Raw genomic sequence first — 20,502 nt, 5'->3', positions numbered from 1 at the left:
TGATATCTAGTCTGGGCTGAATAACAATGGCCCTTCCCATTGTGGCAATGAATGTTTTATGAATTGCGTAAACAATTGGCCTAATTGACTGCTGTTTAAATATAACACAAGCGATTGTGAATGGAATTGGAATGTGTCAGGGGGCCACCACTACAGGACACTTCGGGATCCCTTTTTGAATCAATAATTTGGCCAAATTCACCTTCGAGCCCCAGTCTCAGCTCAGCTCATCTCGTCTCATCTCTCATTCATAAAGAGCTGCACTCGAAGCCCAGACAAGACAGATCGCACGTGCGCTCCCCTGGCTTTTGTGAACCTTAGGTGCCATCGCGAATTAGCGAGGCAAATACACGACGATATTGCTGCCCAGAGTGGCAGAGATTAAGTGAAACAGAGCAAAGCGCAGAGGCATGACAAATGTTTTCCCTCATTTCCACTTGGCAAATCAATAAAACGAATCCACATACATGCACACAGGTGCATGTGTACTTGTAGGTAGATGATATAAATATACGAAGGAGATGCATACGCTTTTTGCCCAGATTTAAAGCCAGCGATCAATATTTGAACAACAAATCAGCGGCAATAACAGCCGCGGAGTGGGGCTGCGAGCAACAGCAGCGATATCTGGGAGCCAACTTTTAATACAGAATCCGTGCGCGTTGGTAGGGGATGCGTAAGACGAATTAACACCGGCGCGTTAACACAATTAGTGGCAGAGTGAAAAATGACATAAAGCTAGTGGAAGCAGATCAAATAAAGCAAAATCCATATGCCAACCGGGAGTAGCCACCAAAAGATCGGCCCAGAAAATTTGCAACACTACACTCGTGGAGCGTTTTCAGTCATGAAATGAAGCTCCAAGATCGCGGCTGAGAAACGAAAGAAACGCGGAACGCAAGTTATCTAATTCAGACCCAATCCGAAGGCTCTCCGACATGGCTGATCTACTGAAAGCTCTCAACTTCACGGGCACGCTGCTGGCGGGCCTCGAGGACAGCAGTCATGAGTCTGCATCGATTGGAGCCGCCACCACCACCACCACACTGCCTGAGGGTACCAATGGCACAAGTGCCTTGAATGTGACAACGACCAGCAGCGGGGAGAAGCTGGATCTGGGCGGCTTTGATCTGCCCGGCAACTACTCAATTCTCATCAACAAGCTCGAACAGCTGGCTCTGGGCCTGGACTCGGCTTTGGGCAACTTCACCATCGACCGCCAGGAGGTCGAGATCAATCTGAGTGGCGGCGCCACCGATGTGACCGACGATCTGCTTTTCAGCGATGTGCTGCCCGCTGCGCGGGCCCCGCCGCCGCATATTGCCCACGGATCGAGGATATATACTGGTGACGATGGCCAGGACTTTGCCCACGTCGTCAGCGATATCTGGATTGGTGTTATTCTGACTCTTCTCATCGTATTCGTGATCTTCTTCATCTGTGCGTGCTTTGTCTACCACAAGTTCCAGCAGTGGAAGAATTCATGTAAGTCGGCGTACAGGAGGCCCATCCTCAATCAATCACACGTGGTTCCTCTCACAAAGAGATGAACAAATTCATTAAATAATCTACATACATATGTACATTAGCGTTTCCTGCGAGTTGCAAGACGAGTCTGGAGTCTGAATCAGACGTGGGCTACAAGTGGAAACCCATTCAGATGGGTGACTAAAGGCTAGACTTGGTGCTCCGTGAGAGGGGGAGGAGCAGAGAACAAAAACACAATAATAGCAAGCGATAAAATCAAATAAACAAAAGTGCCAAAGTACCAGAAGCAAAGCAAAGTCTGCCAGAAAAGAAGGTTTCAAAAACAAATAAAAATAGAAAATAAATATAAAAATAGAATAGAACGGAGACGGAGACGGAGATGGAGACGGAAACGGTGACGGAGCGGTGTCGGTGGGGGTAGCGGAGAAGGGGGAATGACTCACATAGGGGAAATTGAAACTTGCAGCTTGTATTTATTTAGCACAATCCAGAATCATGTCTTGTGACTTGGAAACAAAGGCACACGCTCGAGTATTAAATGGCCAAGAATATTCAGGGGTCGGCCAGCACATGTATATCTCTAGTCGGCTATTTGTTTGGCTAAACAATTCGCAAAATAATAATAATTAGAAGCCACAAAGCAGAAGCTGCTACGGAATGCCAGACAACTAAAGATTTATCATATTCTGTCCAGCCTTCAATTTAATATAAATTATAAGGCAATTAGTCCAATAAATTTCCAACTACAATGATTAAACATTCAGACTAGGACCGACACAACGATAAAATCATAGATAGAGATAGAGAGAGAGAGAGGGAGATGGAGAGAGGAACTAAGTCAAGACACTGCCATTTGGACCGGGAAGAACCCCTTCGCCCACTGTCATTGTGTTTGCCTTTGGCCACTTTCAAAAACAAACATAACGCTTTCAGTTAATTAAAGTTGCAGTCAAGTGGTCCATTTCGAGGGGGAATCGAGCATTGCTTTTGCTTTTGCTTTTGCTGTTGCTGTTGCTTACGTTTGCCAACATCTCGAGCTCCTCTCCTCTGCACTCCACTCCACTCCACTGGCTGGCTCGCCTCTCAATTACAAGGCAAATGTGTGTTAATTAATTAAAATTTTCTTGTCTTGCACTGCCCGACTGACAAGCTGTCAATTGTGTGCGTACGTACTTATATGAACATCCCAAAGTGCTGCTGCTCGAGGTTGACTCCTCTATTTTATTTCCCTTCAGATTCAGACACAATCCTTATTACCTTGCCATCCTTGCAGATACGAGTATGCAACTATTTAGAAAATGTTGCCACGGAGTAGTTTAATAGTTTGTCTTTTCGTCTTTGTTCGTCTAGTGCATTTTATTATCCCTCTTGATAGTTTTTTGCACTAGCAACTAGTTTCCATATCAAAGTTCAATTTTGAGCTTTGGCCCATTCACAATATGGTTTTTTTTAATACTTTTTCCACCTTTTTTTTGTTGTATTTACCCAGTGCCGAAACACGTTTCTTGCCGAGTTGTTCAAACAATCTATATTTAATTATACAATACACAAAACAAGTGATGTTGCCGTTGATTCGTGGCTCTGTCTCTCCTTCAGCTCGAACAAATAACAATATATTATGTCGTAAATTACGCTTATTAAAATTTTCAACGTGGAGTTTTCGGGGTGAGTGGTTGCCAGAAAAGACAATGGGAAATCCTTATCCAGTCAGACGTCACTCATGTACGGCCAGACAACAGTGCGTATGAGCGACGGGTCGCGACATGTCAGCCGTTCATTTTGGTTCACGGCTGTTTAATTTCCGTTTAATGATTTGCTTATCTTCCCATCGTTATTGTTGTCCACCGCCACTCGGCCTGTTGTTATTTTTGATGCTTTTTCATCCCAGATCTTTGTGTGCAGCATCACCACTTATTGTTTCCAGCCTACGCCTTTTTCTGGTCGGCTAGACCCAATGGAAATCCTACTTTACTTTACCCTACCTACCTCAAAATCGTTTCAGATTTGAGTTTGGGGTCTATTTTGCTCGAAGGGATCCAATTCTGGAACGTGATTCAGCCTCACGGGTTGAAATGGAGAATCTCAGGAGAATCACTTTCTCATCGACACCTTCCCGACACCTGAGCAATGTCTGTTTGATTCAATGAAAACTTTTTGTTACCATTCTAATCAAGTTGGGTATACCGGGAATTACTCTTTGCAAACCGTTAATTAAATATATCCGTGCAAAATTAATTAAATTTGTAAAAGTAATTAACGATTCATCGAGTTTATTAAAGTGCAAATTGCATTGGCAATGGCAATGGCGATGGCGATGATGCATATTCAGGCACAGGCCCAGGCCCAGGCACTGGCACAGGCACAGGGCCAATGCCCACTTTAGTTCGTCTTGAACTGGATTCAGACTTTCACTTCAGCCTCCCCTACACCGTGATGGAGTCGCATTAAGCTGCTTTATATAATGCATGGGAGGGAGTGACGTCAACGGAGAACGGTTTGCACAGCAGACAACAAAGCCGTAAGCTGCTTATTTTTGGATGTATAGGATCAAGGCTTATACGGAGGGGATGTACTGCTGTTTCTATGTATGCAAATGCTATTTGTTGTTTTCAATTTGTGTCTTGAATTGAATCGAAGCGCGAAATTCGCATAAATATGCTAACTGAAATGTGCCCAAAAATGTTGCGCAAATTAGCATCAGCCACTAAAATGGCAGTCAACATTTGTATTAGTAATGCACCTAATAAGCTTAGCGCAAATAACTTGCAAATGTGTTCGAGTAGACCTCCAGATACTCTGCCTATACTCTACTCTATGCGCCATAAAACTGAATCGGAAATTGCACCACTGTACATAGATTGCAGAAAGATGATGGTGAAAGGACAGCCTTGCAAAACATCACATCTTCGTTAGCCCTACAAATCGACTTGATTGCTCGGTTTATAAGGCACAAAACGAAACGAAACGAAACGATTTTGGTTCATTTCAATGGCGCTAATTGCTTAATTGAAACTGTTTTTGCATCGGCAAGCAGCAGTGGCTGTGATTGTAAAGCAGCAGATCTCTCCTATCCCACACGCCCCATCGCTCGCTATTTTCTCTCCCCCTCTCTCCTTCTCTCGGTGCGGCGGCATATCGAAATGTTAATTAGTGTTTGTTTGCTAAAAGCCAAAAAGCCAGCACAAAAATTAGCTTGAACCCTCACCGCTTTCGCGTCATACGTGTCGGATACGTGATGTTCATTTTGATATATGTATGTATGTATGTATGTACATTGTGCACATACATTGTACATATTACATACATTCATGCATTCGGGACTTCAATATTCGGCCAGGTAATCAGATTTTTCAGCCTCACACACACTACGACACGCTACGGCACTGCGAGAGCACACAGTGCACACACATACATTCGCACTTTAATGGCAAATATTTATCTTTGGCTCTTTTGGACTTTATCATAATTTTGCAGCATATTTCAATAATTGAAGCGCGCTATATTTTTAATTAGTTAAATGCGCGTTTAATTAGCTTTATAAATTATGCACACTCAGCGGTTAGTTGCACTCACTCTATCCCTCTCTCTCTCTCGCTCTCTCTCTTCCTCTCTTTGCATCTGTATCTCTATCCTCACTCTATATCTGTCACTCTTCATGTCGCTCTTTCTCTTCTGCTCAGTCCCGCAGTATCCGGACATTAAACATTTCTACCATTTTGCATTTTTTTCGAAAGAGTCGTGTTTACGATGCTCTGATTCATTTATGTTTGTTTGGTTGGTTTTTTAGCTTTCATTTCAATTTTTTTGTATTTTCTACTCTTCGGAGTCGACTGGAAATGAACTCAAATGTATTTTAAGCTTTATTTTTGGTTTTTGTGACACGAACGATTGCATGATTAATGGATAAATAATTTGAATGTGAGCTGTCAACAGGACTTACAAATAATGTTCAATAGATATAAATTGTGGAAGAGCGCGAGAATCCTAGCTGTTTTTTATTTTTAAAAATCAAAAAATACTGCTCACTGACGATTTACACATTTCGAATATAATAAACCTAAACTTAATCGTAAAAAATCGTCATAAATCTTTAATACAACGAAACGGACGAAACGAACGTTGGCAATTCAAAAATTTCAAATGTCAAAAGACGCGCGCGCTTTCGGGTTGTACAACGTGACATTGCGGCTCTCCCGCTGTACAAACACAATCGCAGGCAGATAGGAGACGGCAAACCGGCTCAAACAAAGAGCTGAGACCAGCACAAACAAAGCAACCAGAATCAAGAGAGACGCCACAGCAGCAGAACTAACAGCACTAACAGAGACTAGAATTTAGAACGGGAGAGAAAGAAGGCGAAAACACGTTCCACTGACGCCGCCGCCGCTCAGTTGCATGTTAACGAGACCACAGCCGAGCAAGCAAAAGAAAGAGAAAAAGAAGTCAATGTCTGACTCGGAGACTGAGACTGAAACTAAAACGAAATTCAATTAAAAGCCAACAACATAAAAGTGTAAAAACGCTGACGAGCCAGCCTCAAAAACACAGGCGACGCAGACTTGTGCGATCATCGCACAAACACATGCGTCCCCGTCGCTGGCTGAGTGTACAGCGGGGCGTATACTCATTTTTTTCCATGCTGAGCTATCTAGAGCCGCCAGCCCGAATAATGTGTATGCGTGATGGAGCTTACAGCCGACGCAAAGGTATACTCTCTTCGCTCAAATGTACGCAACAGAGAAGCAGAAAGGCGGAGAAGCTTCAGCATTCTTTAGGTGCACTTGTTCTTGATCTTGACTCTCTGCTCAGATCTCTGATCAGATACACATATATGTATGAGCATTATACATATACTATATACAATCGCATAATGATGATATTCGCTTTGATTTATAACATTTGTCAATATCTGTGACATTATCACGGGTATCTTGTTGTCCGAGACTAAACTATCGTTTTACCATGGTTTTCTTTCTTTCGCTTGCTATCGCCCACTTTTTATTCTTTCTACACAAGAACGGCTGCAACAAAAGTCGCCACACACTTAATTTGCATATTTTTACACAGCCACAACTCCGCGCTCGTGCGTGTGTGTGTGTGAGGTGTCACGTTGATTTTTGGAAATATGTATGTGCAACCAACCAACCAACCAACCAACCAGCCAACAGAACCGTCTAAAGCAGACGGTACCACTCTTCGTATGAGTACTATTGTATTGAAAGCGCATGCTGCATGGAAAAGTCTGATGGTTTTTGTTCTGCTTGGGCTTCCGTTTGCATTTTTGTTCCCTCCATTCTCTCTGTTATTCGCTTGTTTAAAGATAACAAAACAGAATAAATTGTCATTGCAGCGCTTAGATGATAAGCAAGTCCCACGGCCAAAATAGAAAAAGGCAATGTAAGCAAGGAAATTGGTTTTTTCAGCTTCAAATTCCAAGTAGAATGAAAATGTCAACGATACAAAAATATGCAAATGAAGGATACGAAATGGAATAGATATAGCTGTAAATATATAGAAACAAATATTGGCTTGGCACGAAATCCGTGCCGTTTTTGTCAGAAGGTGAAGTGTTTCTCAATTTCTGCTCTGCTTTTAATAGACAATTTAAATCGCTAAATATCGATACAGCAGTAAATACTCCTTGCTATAAGTCGATATTTCGATCAACAGTTCTTCCAAATCGCTCTCTCAGTCTCTATCCCTCTATCTCTCTTTATCACCCCTTCTTGTTTATTGTCTCTCTCTCTCATGAATCCAACCCCGTTGGCACTATGAAATGGACCGCATAGAACCCCATTACAAATGACAAACTGTCGTCCTGAATTTACTCTCTAGATGCTATCAGTCCACCCCAGTCCTCTCGAACAATATCTGAAAGTGCTGTAAAATTGACAAAGGGCTGGTACTGCCGCCCTGTAGCCTCAAACAGCAGCTGCTGTGGCAGCGTCCTCTCGTTTTCCCCCAAAACTAAAGGCCGTCGAGGCAGCCACATACAGACACATACAGACACACACACACACACACACACCCCATTCAGGTAATTGCGAATTTGGGGGTTGAAGTAAAAAAGCGCAACAATTTGCAAATGACATATAATTCAGGTCGATAAAGTAAATTATAAAAATATCGTATATTCAGGGAACTCTCTTAGTTACTAAAGAATGAGAAGTTCTAAAGTAGATTCTATAAAGTAAGTGGACAAATGAAATGTCTTCAAATTAAATAAAAAAAAAAACTGTTCAAGCAAAACCTTTTCGACTCTTTGTTCATCGTCGTTTTCACTTAACTTATAATTCGAGAAATTAAGTAAATATCGTGAGATAAATGCATGTCAAATAAATACAGTAAATATTCTTCTGAGATAGATCTGAGGGTTGTTCGGGGAAACGAACGTTCTCCCGAATGGATTTTGGTGGCTTAAATTTACGAATAATATGATTACATTTAAATTGTATTTGTTTTGGAATATGAGTATATATAGTTGTAAAGTGCGCATATTGCAATTGAATGTTCAATGACTTGTGTAGCGAATTTTAGTATGAAATTCATAAAATTCTATTCTGTTTGTTCGATTGACAAATCGAGTGATAGCTATGGGGTACTGCTCGCATTTGCTTACACATCTAGTATTCAGTGAATAGAGTAACACGATAAGATTGAACGAAATGGTAACTTCTTCAGTATAGACTCTTCGTTGAGACAGTAGTGCCTGCGAAGGATTTTCGTGATATTTCAGTTATTTACAGTCAAAGTTCGTCAAAGCTACTCTAATTTCCTTGAGAGTTTGCGAACATTTTTCATGATTTGTTTGCTTATAAGATAATCTATTGATATTTTAAATTTTACGTTTGTTCACAAAAGTTGCTCCGTCTATGTAAATATAGTTGTATTTATGTATAAAAAATATACTCTGCAGTCTCTTGCTTGTTTTTCATATCAAATATCATTATTCTTTTTAAAAGTAGTCTTTTCTTGTTCTCGAGGATTATATGTTACTTCACAACGTCGAATATGTGCTTGTGCGTGGCTTCTCTTCCTTCAAACCACAAAATTATAATAATTCAGTTTTCACTTCACGTTAATAGTTATGAATAAATGGTATAAAAAGAATACTTAATCCCTGCTGCAAATTGCATTGCAAATCAAAAAAATACACATTGCGAGGTGTACGCTACGCTAGGGAAACTTTTCCGCAATTTCCAAGTACAGTGGCATATAAAACTAATGAGTAAGAGTAGCTGATCCTGATCTTAAGTCTTTAGGTTATTCATCTCCGCCTGCTGGCCAACGACGGTAAAGTAACTCGTAATCTTTCGATTAGTCTTGGACTTGCCATCGACCGGAGAGCCGCTGGACAAAGCATTCTCTTTCTCCGGCGTGATCTCATCGTCTTCCACATTAGCTGCGGCCTCCACTTGCATGGAGACTGTGACTGACACCTGAGCGGGAGGGACACAGCCAGCCCCGGCATCGGCTGGAAATTTAGACATGTCCAATTCGTTCTTCCCTGTGGAAGACTCTTCGGGTATGTCCGGCAAGGACCGTAGGCTGCGCTTCAGATCATTCAGTAGCTTTTCCTGGGCAGCGATCTTTTGCTGCAACTTCTCACGCCGCGGACGGCGCAGATTAGCTTTGTCTTTGGGTTCTGTTCCTTTCTCTGTCTTCGATTCTGCTTCTTTCTCAGGGATGGATTCGTTTCCCTCCTCCGGCTTGGCCTCTTTTCCTTGTCCCGTCTTTGTCCGTTGTGGCTTCTGCGAGCCTTTGCCATGCTCGCGCTCTTGATGACGCTGAAGATTCACACGGGAGGAGTAGCCACGCTGACAAGACTCGCAGTTAAAGGGTTTCTCGCCTATAAAACCATATTCAGTTCCGAGTGAATGTCTAATATTATAGTCTACTCACCTGTATGCTTGCGCATGTGCACTCGCATGTCAATCTTCCTTGCGAACCGTTTGTCGCAGAGCTCACACTGTACCGGCTTGTCGCCTAAATGAGTACGTCGGTGAACCACAAGATTCTGACGAGCTCGGAAGGCCTTGCCGCACAGATCACAAGCATAGGGCTTTTCTCCGGTGTGAATTCTCACATGGATGGCCAAGTCGGAGCTTCGCACAAAGCCTTTGTCACATTTGTCGCACTTGTAACGCCTGTCGTTCTTATGATGACGCATATGCAGTGATAGATCTTGTTTGGTGGCCAAGGGCATGGAACAGATCTCGCATTGGTAGGCCTTCTCAGTACGATGACGCAGCTTATGCTCTGCGAGACGCATCTTCAACCGAAAAGCTCTTCCGCAATGATTGCAAATGAAGGGTTTCTCGCCCGTGTGGATTCGCAGATGATCTTGCATGCGTGAGAAGCGCTGAAAGGTCTTGCCGCAAAAGTTACAAGTGTGTATGGGTCTACCAGTGCTCTGAGACTCCTCTATTGACTCCCGTTTAATCGACGCCAGGCTCTCGTCGCTCGAGCTGTTATGCGGCGAAACTGTGGCAGAGGATCCCTCAGACTCCTCTTCGTTTTCGTCTTCGTCTTCCTCATCCTTCACATCCATCACATAGTCGACAAAGTTTCGAGTCTTGCGCATGCGTCGCTCGCTTGGCTCCGTCTCTTTTTTGATCTCTTTCTCTGTCTCCGAGGGCGACGGTGATAATTGTTTGCAAGCACGCTTCCGCTTGGGTGGGTTAGTGGGCTCCTGGGTGAAAAACGAGAAACAAGAAGAATAAGAATTCTAATTGCCTTTATACCTAGATTCAAACTCACCTCTGGACGCTGCAGCGGATCTGGCACTGCTTGGTCTGGCTTCTCCTGATTCTTTTTTTCTGGTTTCTCCACGCTTTCTGGAGATTCCTGCTCTCTTTCCTTTCGTTGAGTCTTTACCTCCTGATCCTTACATTTTTTGCCCCGCTTGGCCACACCTGGCAGCTTAATAATCATCTTGTTGACCTTGGGAGCGCAGTTCGGCTTGCCCCTCTCGGCTGCCATTTTGGCTACCATGGCGTTTATTATATCGAGATCATCTTTATCGGTGCACGAGCCAGTCCCCGACGGTTCCTTGCCATCTTGTTCGGGCGGTGGGGTGTCCGGTGCTGGGATGGGCAACTGAAGCTGCTGACTGGACTTGCTCATGGCTATAGCAGCAGGTATGGTCACCATAGCTGTGGGTGGCACCTCAGTGGGCTCCTCCTTAGGCACGAGCAACTTGAAGAAGCCATGCTGCTCGCTCAGATGATGCTGAAAGTGTTTCACATCCACAAACTGGGAGTTGCAGGCCAGGCAAAGCTGCAACAGGGATTCCCCTTGTATGAGCAGCTGGGCACAAGGCTTCAAACAGCCTACATTCAAGGTGGACAGAATGAGAGGAGGCGTTGACTCTATTCCACTAGGGGAAACTTTGCTTCTGCCACGCTTGCGCTTGACCTGATGGCAGTCCTGCTCAGAGTGCTCCTTCTGGAAGTGCCGGGAGAGAGACAGTCCGTCGCCGTAGTGGTTGCAGCAGCGCGTACATTTGTAGAAGAAGCGATACGACTTCTCATCTGCCAAAACCTGAGCGGCGACCAGAGATGATGCTGTGGAGGCCTGGGGGCTGCTCGATGTTTTCTGTTTTTTTTTGTTGCCAGTTCCAGGAGGACGTCCACGAGGTTTTCGGGACGCTGCTTTGTCATTCGTTTGATTCTGCTGCTGATGCTGCTGCTTCTGCTGATTACCGTTACTGACCTGCGACTTTGTTGTTGTTGCTGCTGTCTCTGCTGCCGCTGCGGCAGCCGCTGCTTTCATATCATCCAAGCGTATGCGCTGGGCCTCCAATTCGGCCTCGTCTTCGCTGTCAATTTGCAGAACGACATCGTCGGGATCATCAAGCAAATCGTCATCTTCCTCCAACTCGGACTCTTCCGAGTCTTCGTTGTCACCCAACGCTGCCGCCGCAGTCGACGACGCAGCCACCGCGACGGAGTCTCCATTTGTTTTTTTTGCTGTTTTCAGCACTGACGGCATCGGCACCGGAACATTGGCCATTTTTAGCAACTTAAACACTCACTACCCAGTTTGTATTTGTTTCAGCTTGCTTTTCTTTTAAAAATTAAGTGGAGTGTAGAGTACAAATTAACAACAAAAACTGCGGCGCAGCATTGCGAGCCAAATAAATCCACCGACGCCGCTGGCAGCAGATTTTTTTCAATGTTGCTCTTGCGCTCTCTCTCACTGTCTCTCTGTATTCGTTCTCTTTTGTTCTTTGAGCGCGCTTTGTATTAATACATACCTACCCTTGGCGTTGTGTGCAGAAAAGTATGGCTGTGTGTGTGTGTGTTGGTGTGCGTCCGCTTGATCGCTGTTCTGTTTGCAACCCTGTTCACTTTGAGGTGGAAAAACATAGAGCAAATCATCGATAGTAATCTAAAAGCGATGTCTTTAAACATCGATGTTTCTCCACCTCTACTTTACTTTACTTGAATATTGGTGCAAAGACGGTTGAAATTTAAAAACCAAATTCAAAGTCAATATAAAGCGCAGCTGGCGCCCACTAATGCCGTTTTGATGGATACTTCGATTTTGACCCACGTTTTTTTTTTGTTTTCTGACAAAAACAACTATTTGTTCATGCTTCTCACGCGCTCAATTGGCACGTTTTTTAGCTGCCTTTTGCTGCCAATGCATTTTCTTATTATTTCGCCCTCTTTTGGCACTACTTTCGTGGCTATGTACGAGTATACAAATGTATGTACATGTACATATGTACTTATGTATGCTATGCTATTGTTGGCGCACATTTTCGTTACGGCGGCAACATGTGCAAAAGTCAATTTGAAAATTGCGGCATGGCATCTGCTCCACACCGCCCATAGGCAGGGCAAAGTGGTACTTTGTGGTTATACGTTGCTTTTTGTTGGAACGCCTAGTACCTATGAACAGCCAGCGGCGACGCGGACGCGGATGGGGATCCGGCCGCGACCAACAACAGATCCCACTAGGAAGGGAAGTTGTTTATACTGTTTTTAATAACATTCAACACTTTGGTGGCAAGGCACCATGTGTGCTATGCATTTTATAAATGACTTCTTTGTTTTTTTTTGATTTGTTAACGCACGCTGTTTGCATTTAATGTATTAGTTGAACTTTGAGCAAGTTCAACGTTCAACGGAAGGGACTGTAAATAGATCACGAAAAAGAGTTCTCAGCTGCGATTAAATTTACTGCATTTTACTATACTACTATGCATATAATTTAATTTCAAAGGAAATGTGATATTCGTGAGATTCCATCGTTGTCCAGCTCTGCCATTGTCACCAGATACGCTTTTTGTGAGGGTGGCACGGGAAAGGAAATGAAATATTTGCAAACAAATAGACACACTTATTACTTCTTAGGTCCGGGCTGGTCTGGTCTGGTCTGGTTTTGTTGTTGGGTTGGTTGTTGGATGTGGGATGTTGGATGTTGGATGCTTCTGGCGCGTGTTTCGTTTACTTGTGCGGAAGATGTCTTCATGTCGGGGTTTTTCCTTTTTATTGTTGTTTTGCCTTTAACTGACATGCCCCAATTTTTCTTCATTTCGGTTTTCGTCTGCGCAGGAAGGCCAAGGCACAGACGAAGATAGAGCCCCCAGTCCTGGTGAGATGGATGGGTTGTCTTGCTAATAATTTAACAGTTACTCGTAGTTTTAATACGCTGCAGTTGTAGATGATGGCAGATTCGTTGAAGTCTGACGGCTCCTTCGCATTGTTACTGTGTTAACGGTGGGGCATGATCTTAGGCATATCCTGGCCAACATCATTTTTCTTGCCTACAGCTAAAACAAAAAACATTACAATTTTGACATGCGTTTAGGTCGGAAAGAGGCTAACAACAAATGTTTTTCCGTCCCTTTTGCTACACACGGGTACGGTTACGGGTACGGATACGGGGATTTCGCAAAAACCTAAAAACAGAAAATGTACTTGCATGTTCGCTCGAGCAAGAGTTTAATCAGTTAAACAAAGAGCAGGCAAGCAGGCGAGCAGGGGATCAGGTGAGCAGGTGAGCGGGAGAGCAGGTGGAGTATGCACAGCCACAGCACAGGAAAAAGTGCCAGACAGACCCATAAGTTACCAAAGTAACCCCAAACCCCTTGACATGGACCGGACCCGAGTCCAATGGGAGGCATAGGTAGCATTTAACGCCTGTCTTGACGATTCCCCTGGCAATGTCTTCCAGCCACAACTTCAAATATAAAGTTGCTGGGCCTGGGAGAAGCACCCTTCTCGCCCAGCCGCCCAGCCGCCTTCAGCCCAGCAGCCCAGGCCAGGCAAATGTATGTACGTACCAGTCACAATAATGTTTCAAGGCCGCTTTGCCCCCAGCGTAGACATTGAGGAGAAATTTAAACGGCAATTTGGTGCCGTGTTTACCAACCCCAAGGACAACGAACGACGATAGCTCCCAGCATCCAAAAATGTGGGCTGAAGTTTTTCTTCCCCCCTTTCTCCTCTCTTTTTTTGTTTGGTGCGGGGATAAACTGCTTACGTGCCTCGAAAGCCATAGAACCAGGCTCCCGCCTCGCATCCATCCAGCCAAAAAAAGAGCGTTTGGTTGCTCCTGTTTTTTTGTTGTTTTTGTTGTTGTTTTTTTTTGTCTGCTGGCAGGCTTGTCACCATTACCATCGGCCTGGCCTAGGCACGTCACTTTTCGTTGCCTGAGCTCTTCCCTCTTTTGGTTGGTGGTGGCGGCGGTGGCGGCGGGGGGAGCACAAATCCACAAAACGCACAACGTGCTCCCGTCGCATCGCATCGCTCTGTCTCCCTCTCCACATGCCCCACCAGCACACTAAGACGGTAGCCCCAACATAAAGTGTGTTTAACTTTTTGTTGTTTTGCTGTTTTGTTGTTATGGCGAACGCCCAAATATCTCTGGCCCGTCTTGGCTTATGCTCCTCATGTTGTGGCCGTGTGGTGTGGCGTGGCGTCCTCACGACCTTTAGTATATTGACTAGTGGAAAATTTGGTGTCCATTTTGTTTTTGGCTTATGGCTTGCGGCGAATGTTTTATGCACGACGCACTTACACTTCCACTTTGCGCCTTGTTTATTTTCTTTAGCGCTTCCCCCGCTTCCCCCGCTTCCCCCGCTTTCCCCTCTTATACGATGCACTTCATTTTATTGTTGTGCCAAGCTCCGCTTGGGGAATCGAATGCGAAGTGTGTCCATGTCCCTGGGCTCACGAATATGAGCTGGCAGTTCATCAAGTCAAGTAGTTAGCGGCCCAGCAGCCGCAGGGCCTGTCCAACGAGTTTTCCGTTTGCGTCAACTTAAAGAACTTACATTTTTCCCGAAAAGTTTTTACTTAATTCGGCTCTGGAAACACACCAATGCTTATCATGTCAATGGAGGAGATGGTAATCAGTATTCAGTACTCTCCCACAATCCTGAAACAGCCCCAGAGATTCTGGTCGTTGTGCATCAGATTTAAATCGACTCCCTGCACTCGGCTTAAGCTCGATGTAAGCTGGCCCATAATTATCTCAAGTCAATTGAAAATTACAAAAAAGCTTAAATGTTGAGCTGCTGTCGCAGGGGAGAAGCTTCCGAACTACTCGGCCCGCCATATGGCGAACGATGTCCCAGCCCAACCCCAACCCCAACCCCGACCTGACATCAAATGTGATTTCATTTTCGTTCCGTCCGCCTCCTTGTGCATCATCAATTTAATTTCGTTAGCTGGCAGAGCGTTGCTCAAAAAGTGAACGTCCGTGGGTTCGTTCATGTGGGTGTGAAAATGCCTGCCCACTCCTTGAGGACTTCAAGGGACCCGCAGGCAGGCTTTAAGCCCTCCCGCCACCCACCTCACAGAAAAAGGGTGTGAAACGAAACGTGTGCCATTTTCACCGTTTGTTCAAGCCATCCAGCATGCGGCTTATCTTCAAAATCTTGTACTATGCCACCGGAAAGGATTGCCGCATCAACAGTTGCCTCCACTCCATCACTGCAGCCGACCCGACTGGGATTGCTCGGTGCTGACTCACTTTCTTTAACTCCCATCCGGCAAAGAGTACACTCCACCTTTAAGGGTTGGGTTGCAGTCGTCACATGGTCGAGGTGAAGCTTTTAAAGAAACAAGCACTTCGTATGTACATTTCCTATAGATCAGCAACCCCCAGCAATCCCCAAATAGTATTGGTTATCTAACTATGTATCTATCTGAGGGATGACTGACCATAAGCTTGGGAGTTTTTTGGAAAATTGATTTGATACGTATGATTGTTCACTTTTTCATTAAAGAGAGACAATCCGAAGAATGGGGGAGATGTAAAAAGTATACGAGTGTGTGTTTATGTTTATTTTATTTTTCGCTTTGTACATTTCAGACCGTGCCAATCACAGCGACCCCACAATCGAAATCTGCCGCCGCTGTCCGCCGGACTACGAGGCAGAATCGTTACCTTCCTACACCATAGTCTCCGGCCTTCCCACCTACGATGATGCTTTGGAGGAGTTCCGGAAGGCAGGCATCCTACTGACTCCGTCTGTAGTGCCCATCATCAAGATATTCGAGTGCAACGACAATGGCGGCGGCAAGGAGCAGGCCGTGGGATACAGCCTGGTGGAGACGAACGCCAACGGCGATGGCAGTGTCGACAACATTTCGCTCAACTCGGCCACCTGCAACTGCGGCAATGCCTCGCCCACCTCCACGCTGCCCAGCTACAGTGCTGCCACAGCGGCCGCCATGGCCTTGGCGGCAGCTGCTGTTCCTCAGGTCATCGAACTGTCACCAGACCACCTGGCCTCGCTCTCCCAGAAGCGCCTCTCGCTGCAGATCTCATTCAATAATTCGGTTAGACGGCAATCGACGCGCTCAGGTGCCGCCTTGCGGAACAATTTGCTGCGTTCCCGGGCCGTGGGCAACACGGCCGGAATGGGTCCCATCGAAACCACTGTTACCGTGGCATCTGGACAAGGGCGTGAGGCCGGGCCCCAAATATTGCCCGCTCTGCATCGCTCCTCCTCCACTCTGTCGCTCTCGAATGAGCGCCAGCTGCTGGATCATCGCTTGCGGCATTTGCATCATCGCGGCTCGTTGTACTGAGTGTGGCGTCTGAACATTTCTCAATTATTTTTTTTGTTTTTTTTTCTTATTCCCTACTCAAATGTACTCGTTGCACGTATCCACTGTTCTTAGACCTAAGCCATAGAGACAATAAAAGAAATGCCCTTTTTTTATGAAGGTATTTGAAAAACGATCGCTGTTGTTGTCCACCATTGATGGATAGGACATGATATACTTGTTCATTTGCAAGCTAATTTATTGGAAGTGTAATTGTAAGCCAATCAATAACGGACCAGACCGAGTTGTCTTGGCAACAATACACTTTATTTATGGAAGCCAGCTTTTCCTTTTTTGCCACCGTTTCAAAGTTTGTTTATTGGCAAATATGAGCGGTACAACACGCACGGGTCTCGTTCCGACGCCCAAGAGACATGTGAAATTCTTCAAAAGGGTAAGGGGACTCAGAAAATTCAGAGATAATACCAGTAGTTCTGCAGCAGCTATTGTTAACAGCGTAAGAATTATCATGCTGATGATTCGCGGATGCTCAGATTTGAGGCCATTCCGATGCCACTTTCGCTGCGACCCTTCGGCGGACTGTTCAATCCCTTTGCCAAGGGCTGCTCCGTGCTGTGCAACCATCCAGCGCCATCCGGTGTGAAGGATGTCATAAATCAATTGAAAACATCTCTGGCCATCGAAGGAAAAAATCCCCAGTGTGGCAAGGAAAAGCCAGGGAAAGTGGCTGATGAAGACCAGCTAGAGCCGCACGAAACGGACAACATCCCCGAAGATCTATTCCGGCGCTATGCTGAGACGGATTCCCGTCCAATGACGCCAACTCCAACGGTGACCAGTATCCACACAAGGACCAGTGCTGGCTCCTTTTACCGTCGTTGCATCACCCCCGAATGGGGCAAGCACGAGAACATCAAGAGAAAGAAAATCATATTGGATCTCAGGCGATCGCACTCCCAGGAGACGCTGTACTGGAAGCCCAGCTCGGAGCTCACCCAGAGCGGCTTGGAGGAGGATAAAAAGCCCAGAAGCGCCGGGGCCAATGTCCATGAGGACAAGAGGCCCAGGCGACAGCAGTCCAACGAGCAGCGACCCAAGTCATCTCTGGCCACCGCCAACCTAGCACCAGGAGTGGATCCCATCGGTGGGCTGGAGGGCGAGCCCAAGACCTGCATCAATGAGCACGAATTGAGCGACGAGGATGTGCGCAGGGGCAAAAAGCGCAAAAAGTTAAAGCCAACTCAGGGTATGTGTATCCAGTCGGGGAATCCATAGTGTGTGTTATTTTCAGAGCGTACTTCCCTTTAGCCACCACCACCTTTCACTTGAGCGAGGATCCGGAGACACAAGTAGCCGCCCTGGGACCAGACTCACTCAATCCCAGCACTAGACCCAGTCTGATTCCCAATTCGGTGAGTCTGCTGCCAAAGGATAAGCGAGAGAGTGAACGGGAGCCGATCCTCCTGAAGGGAAGTTTCCTCACAGACGAGGCCTTTCAGGCCCTGAAAACCGATTTGGATGTCGATTTGATAGAGAATACTTTTGGCCGATATGTATGTACATACAATACTGGTTGTGCTACCTATGTAGGTCCATATATACACGTTTATTTTGTCTATAGCTCAATCGTGCTCTAAGAGAAGCCATCAAGTATATGCCCCCCAAGCACAAGATTGTTCAAAAGGCCCCTGAGGATAATCACTCCGCCGAAAGTACGTCTAAGATGCCACGCAAGTTCTCCAAATCGGCCACAAGGTTCGATGTGCCCATGGATCTCTCCGTGATAAACGGTCGGTTAGAGATAAGCCCTTTGAACCCAACTCCATCTAACTTGAGTCCTCCCCAGCCATGACCCCATGGGATTACTTGAGCAAATACGTGTGGGTCTCCCAGCAGCGTAAGCAGCTCTACAAGCGCGTCTTTCTTAAATATTTGAGCCGTTGCGAAGAGCCGGAGAGCGACCTGCCCGCCATGGGCATTGATGACATGGCTCTGACGGAATATAGGTACAAGGAGCGCACACTGCTCTGGCAGAGCTTGCCTCAAGCTCTCGAGGATGTTCTAGAGTTTCACGGCACCGAGAAAAATGTTCGTAATACACTCAATATGCTGGGGTATGAGCATGACCAGAAAGGAACCGTTGAGTTGGACTTTCGTGCCTGGTGCGGCATTGTGTCGTTTGCTGAACGATTGGCGCTGGCCGATGATTCAGGATCGGATGATTCATGCGACGAATTGGAAAAAGCGGATTTCAACAGTATGGAGCAGATAATGCACCAATTCAATGTGCCAGACAAATTGGCTAAAATCTTTAGTGTAATTCGCAAAACGCATAAAATAAAATATTAAATTTAACGGTCGGAAATTGCAATTCGCTTGGTATCGATGTACCACAGTATCGATTAGTGTATCGATGAATGAACTAATAATATCGTGCGTTAATGGGGGTGAACTGGTTCATGGAACGAGTTTTGTTAATCGATACATGCAATGTTGTTAAATATCAAAATAAATTGAATTAAAATTAAATTAGTTTTGATGGGAGATGTAGCGTTCGACTCTCTTTTGGTCGCGACACGTCTAAAGTCAGCCCAGAAGCGCATTTTAATGTGTTCGTGTAAGCCGGTTAGAGCCGAACGCCTAGGCCCTCTGGGAGTTGCCGCAGAAAATTCTGTGGGTACGTTTTCCCTGTATGAACTGATACATCCATATACTGTATGGTTAGTGCACCTTAAAGCGTTCTAAACATAAATCGATATCGGTTCATTTGCACCATCTGGTTCAGGAAATATAACAAAATATATGTTTTATCATCCCTATAAATTCTCTAATTCAATTAAAATCACAAACATTACGCCATGGCCACTTTGGAGGATAAATTATTAGGAGAGAAGCTGGAGTACTATTGCAGCAGCAGCGAGGGCGAAGACAATGACCACGATGGTGATGATGAGAAAGATGCAGGCAGGAAAGGAGCCGCAGGAGGCCTGACTATTAACACGGATCCGGATGCAGCACCTGCGGGGGGCTTTCGTCAACAAGGGTCCACCAATACCGGACCCAAGGGTGTTGTCAAGGATTGGCAGCGTTTCAAGCAACTGGAAGCCGAGCGTCGCGATGAAACGGAGCGTCAACGTCTGGCCCTGGCCAAAAAACTGAGCATGACTACGGCCACAACCGCTGAAGATGAGGAGCGCAAGCGTCAGGAGGAATTGGACGACGAACTGTCGGAGCTGATGAGCGAAGACTTCTTGCAACAGTACCAGAAGCAACGCATGGCCGAAATGCTCCGTCAAACGGGACACAATCAACAGTTCGGAAAGGTGCAGCAACTGAGCACCCACGGGGAGTTTCTGGCCTGCGTGGAGCAGGAGAACAAGCATACGACAATCATCATACACATCTATGAGAAAAGCCTGGCGGCCTGCAGTACGCTTAACAAGTGCCTTGAGAGCTTGGCCAGCGATTATCCGTCCATTAAGTTTGCCAAAATATGTAGCTCTGTGGCCGGAATGAGCAGGGACTTCCGTACAAAAGGACTTCCGGCCCTGCTGGTGTACAAAGCCCAGGCGGTAGTTGGAAACTTTGTGCGCTTAACCGACGATCTGAGCGACGACTTTTTTGCCTCCGACGTCGAAAGTTTTCTCATCGAACACGGAATCATAGTGGATAGGGCTCTATACAGCTAAGAGATCTAACCAAATCAAAATAACCAAATATGTGTTCTTAAGGATAGCATTTAGGAGAGAACTTAAGCAAGACGCGCCCGCAAGTTGTATGCAATTTAAATGTTTATTTTTCCCATTCAATAATTAGTTACATTATATGTATGATTCTTTTCTCTTTCTTTTTTGTGTACGGGATATTAGGTGCAACTTTCACGAAATCAAAATAGAAAGAAGAAAAAAATATATATAAAAAATATTTGAGAAATCTATTCGAATCTTTTCAGATTGAAATTTTATGGAGCAGATCCTGTACA

The 20,502-nt window shown here is 45.4% G+C and overlaps 4 protein-coding genes across 4 annotated transcripts; 3 read left to right on the top strand and 1 right to left on the bottom strand.

Moving 5' to 3' along the window:
* Positions 1-32: 32 nt before the first annotated feature.
* Positions 33-16,692, top strand: LOC6597008. The gene is made up of 2 exons (XM_026989719.1): positions 33-1,485; positions 15,820-16,692. The coding sequence occupies exons 1-2, from the start codon at positions 939-941 to the stop codon at positions 16,539-16,541; spliced, it is 1,269 nt and encodes a 422-aa protein (XP_026845520.1). The 5' UTR covers positions 33-938; the 3' UTR covers positions 16,542-16,692.
* Positions 8,616-11,786, bottom strand: LOC6597009 (zinc finger and BTB domain-containing protein 49). The gene is made up of 3 exons (XM_002022136.2): positions 10,249-11,786; positions 9,391-10,180; positions 8,616-9,337 (listed from the first exon to the last, which is right to left on the bottom strand). Exons 1-3 carry the CDS (start codon positions 11,500-11,502, stop codon positions 8,739-8,741), a joined length of 2,643 nt encoding a protein of 880 aa, XP_002022172.1. The 5' UTR covers positions 11,503-11,786; the 3' UTR covers positions 8,616-8,738.
* A 195-nt stretch (positions 16,693-16,887) lies between the features above and the next one.
* On the top strand, positions 16,888-18,869 carry LOC6597011. The gene is made up of 5 exons (XM_002022138.1): positions 16,888-16,953; positions 17,016-17,766; positions 17,829-18,073; positions 18,142-18,310; positions 18,367-18,869. Exons 1-5 carry the CDS (start codon positions 16,888-16,890, stop codon positions 18,867-18,869), a joined length of 1,734 nt encoding a protein of 577 aa, XP_002022174.1.
* Positions 18,870-19,363: 494 nt separating this feature from the next.
* LOC6597012 (phosducin-like protein) lies at positions 19,364-20,209 on the top strand. Its single transcript, XM_002022139.2, has one exon. It carries the CDS (start codon positions 19,379-19,381, stop codon positions 20,207-20,209), a length of 831 nt encoding a protein of 276 aa, XP_002022175.2. The 5' UTR covers positions 19,364-19,378.
* The last annotated feature ends 293 nt before the right edge of the window (positions 20,210-20,502 follow it).

This window comes from Drosophila persimilis, unplaced genomic scaffold (genome assembly GCF_003286085.1).
Source record: "Drosophila persimilis strain 14011-0111.01,24,50 unplaced genomic scaffold, DperRS2 tig00000431-arrow-pilon, whole genome shotgun sequence".
In the NCBI taxonomy this organism is placed as follows: Eukaryota; Metazoa; Arthropoda; class Insecta; order Diptera; family Drosophilidae; genus Drosophila; species Drosophila persimilis.
The sequence above is the reverse complement of the archived record's forward strand: the minus strand, read 5'-3'. Positions and strand labels throughout refer to the sequence as shown.

Coding starts and splice junctions, on each gene's coding strand:
- LOC6597008 (XM_026989719.1), top strand. CDS start 939: ATGGCTGATCTACTGAAAGCTCTCAACTTCACGGGCACGCTGCTGGCG. Junction 1,486..15,819: donor CCAGCAGTGGAAGAATTCAT/GTAAGTCGGCGT, acceptor TGTACATTTCAG/ACCGTGCCAATCACAGCGAC.
- LOC6597009 (XM_002022136.2), bottom strand. CDS start 11,502: ATGGCCAATGTTCCGGTGCCGATGCCGTCAGTGCTGAAAACAGCAAAA. Junction 10,181..10,248: donor ATCCGCTGCAGCGTCCAGAG/GTGAGTTTGAAT, acceptor TTTTTCACCCAG/GAGCCCACTAACCCACCCAA. Junction 9,338..9,390: donor GCACATGCGCAAGCATACAG/GTGAGTAGACTA, acceptor ATGGTTTTATAG/GCGAGAAACCCTTTAACTGC.
- LOC6597011 (XM_002022138.1), top strand. CDS start 16,888: ATGAGCGGTACAACACGCACGGGTCTCGTTCCGACGCCCAAGAGACAT. Junction 16,954..17,015: donor ATGTGAAATTCTTCAAAAGG/GTAAGGGGACTC, acceptor TATTGTTAACAG/CGTAAGAATTATCATGCTGA. Junction 18,074..18,141: donor AGAATACTTTTGGCCGATAT/GTATGTACATAC, acceptor TTTTGTCTATAG/CTCAATCGTGCTCTAAGAGA.
- LOC6597012 (XM_002022139.2), top strand. CDS start 19,379: ATGGCCACTTTGGAGGATAAATTATTAGGAGAGAAGCTGGAGTACTAT.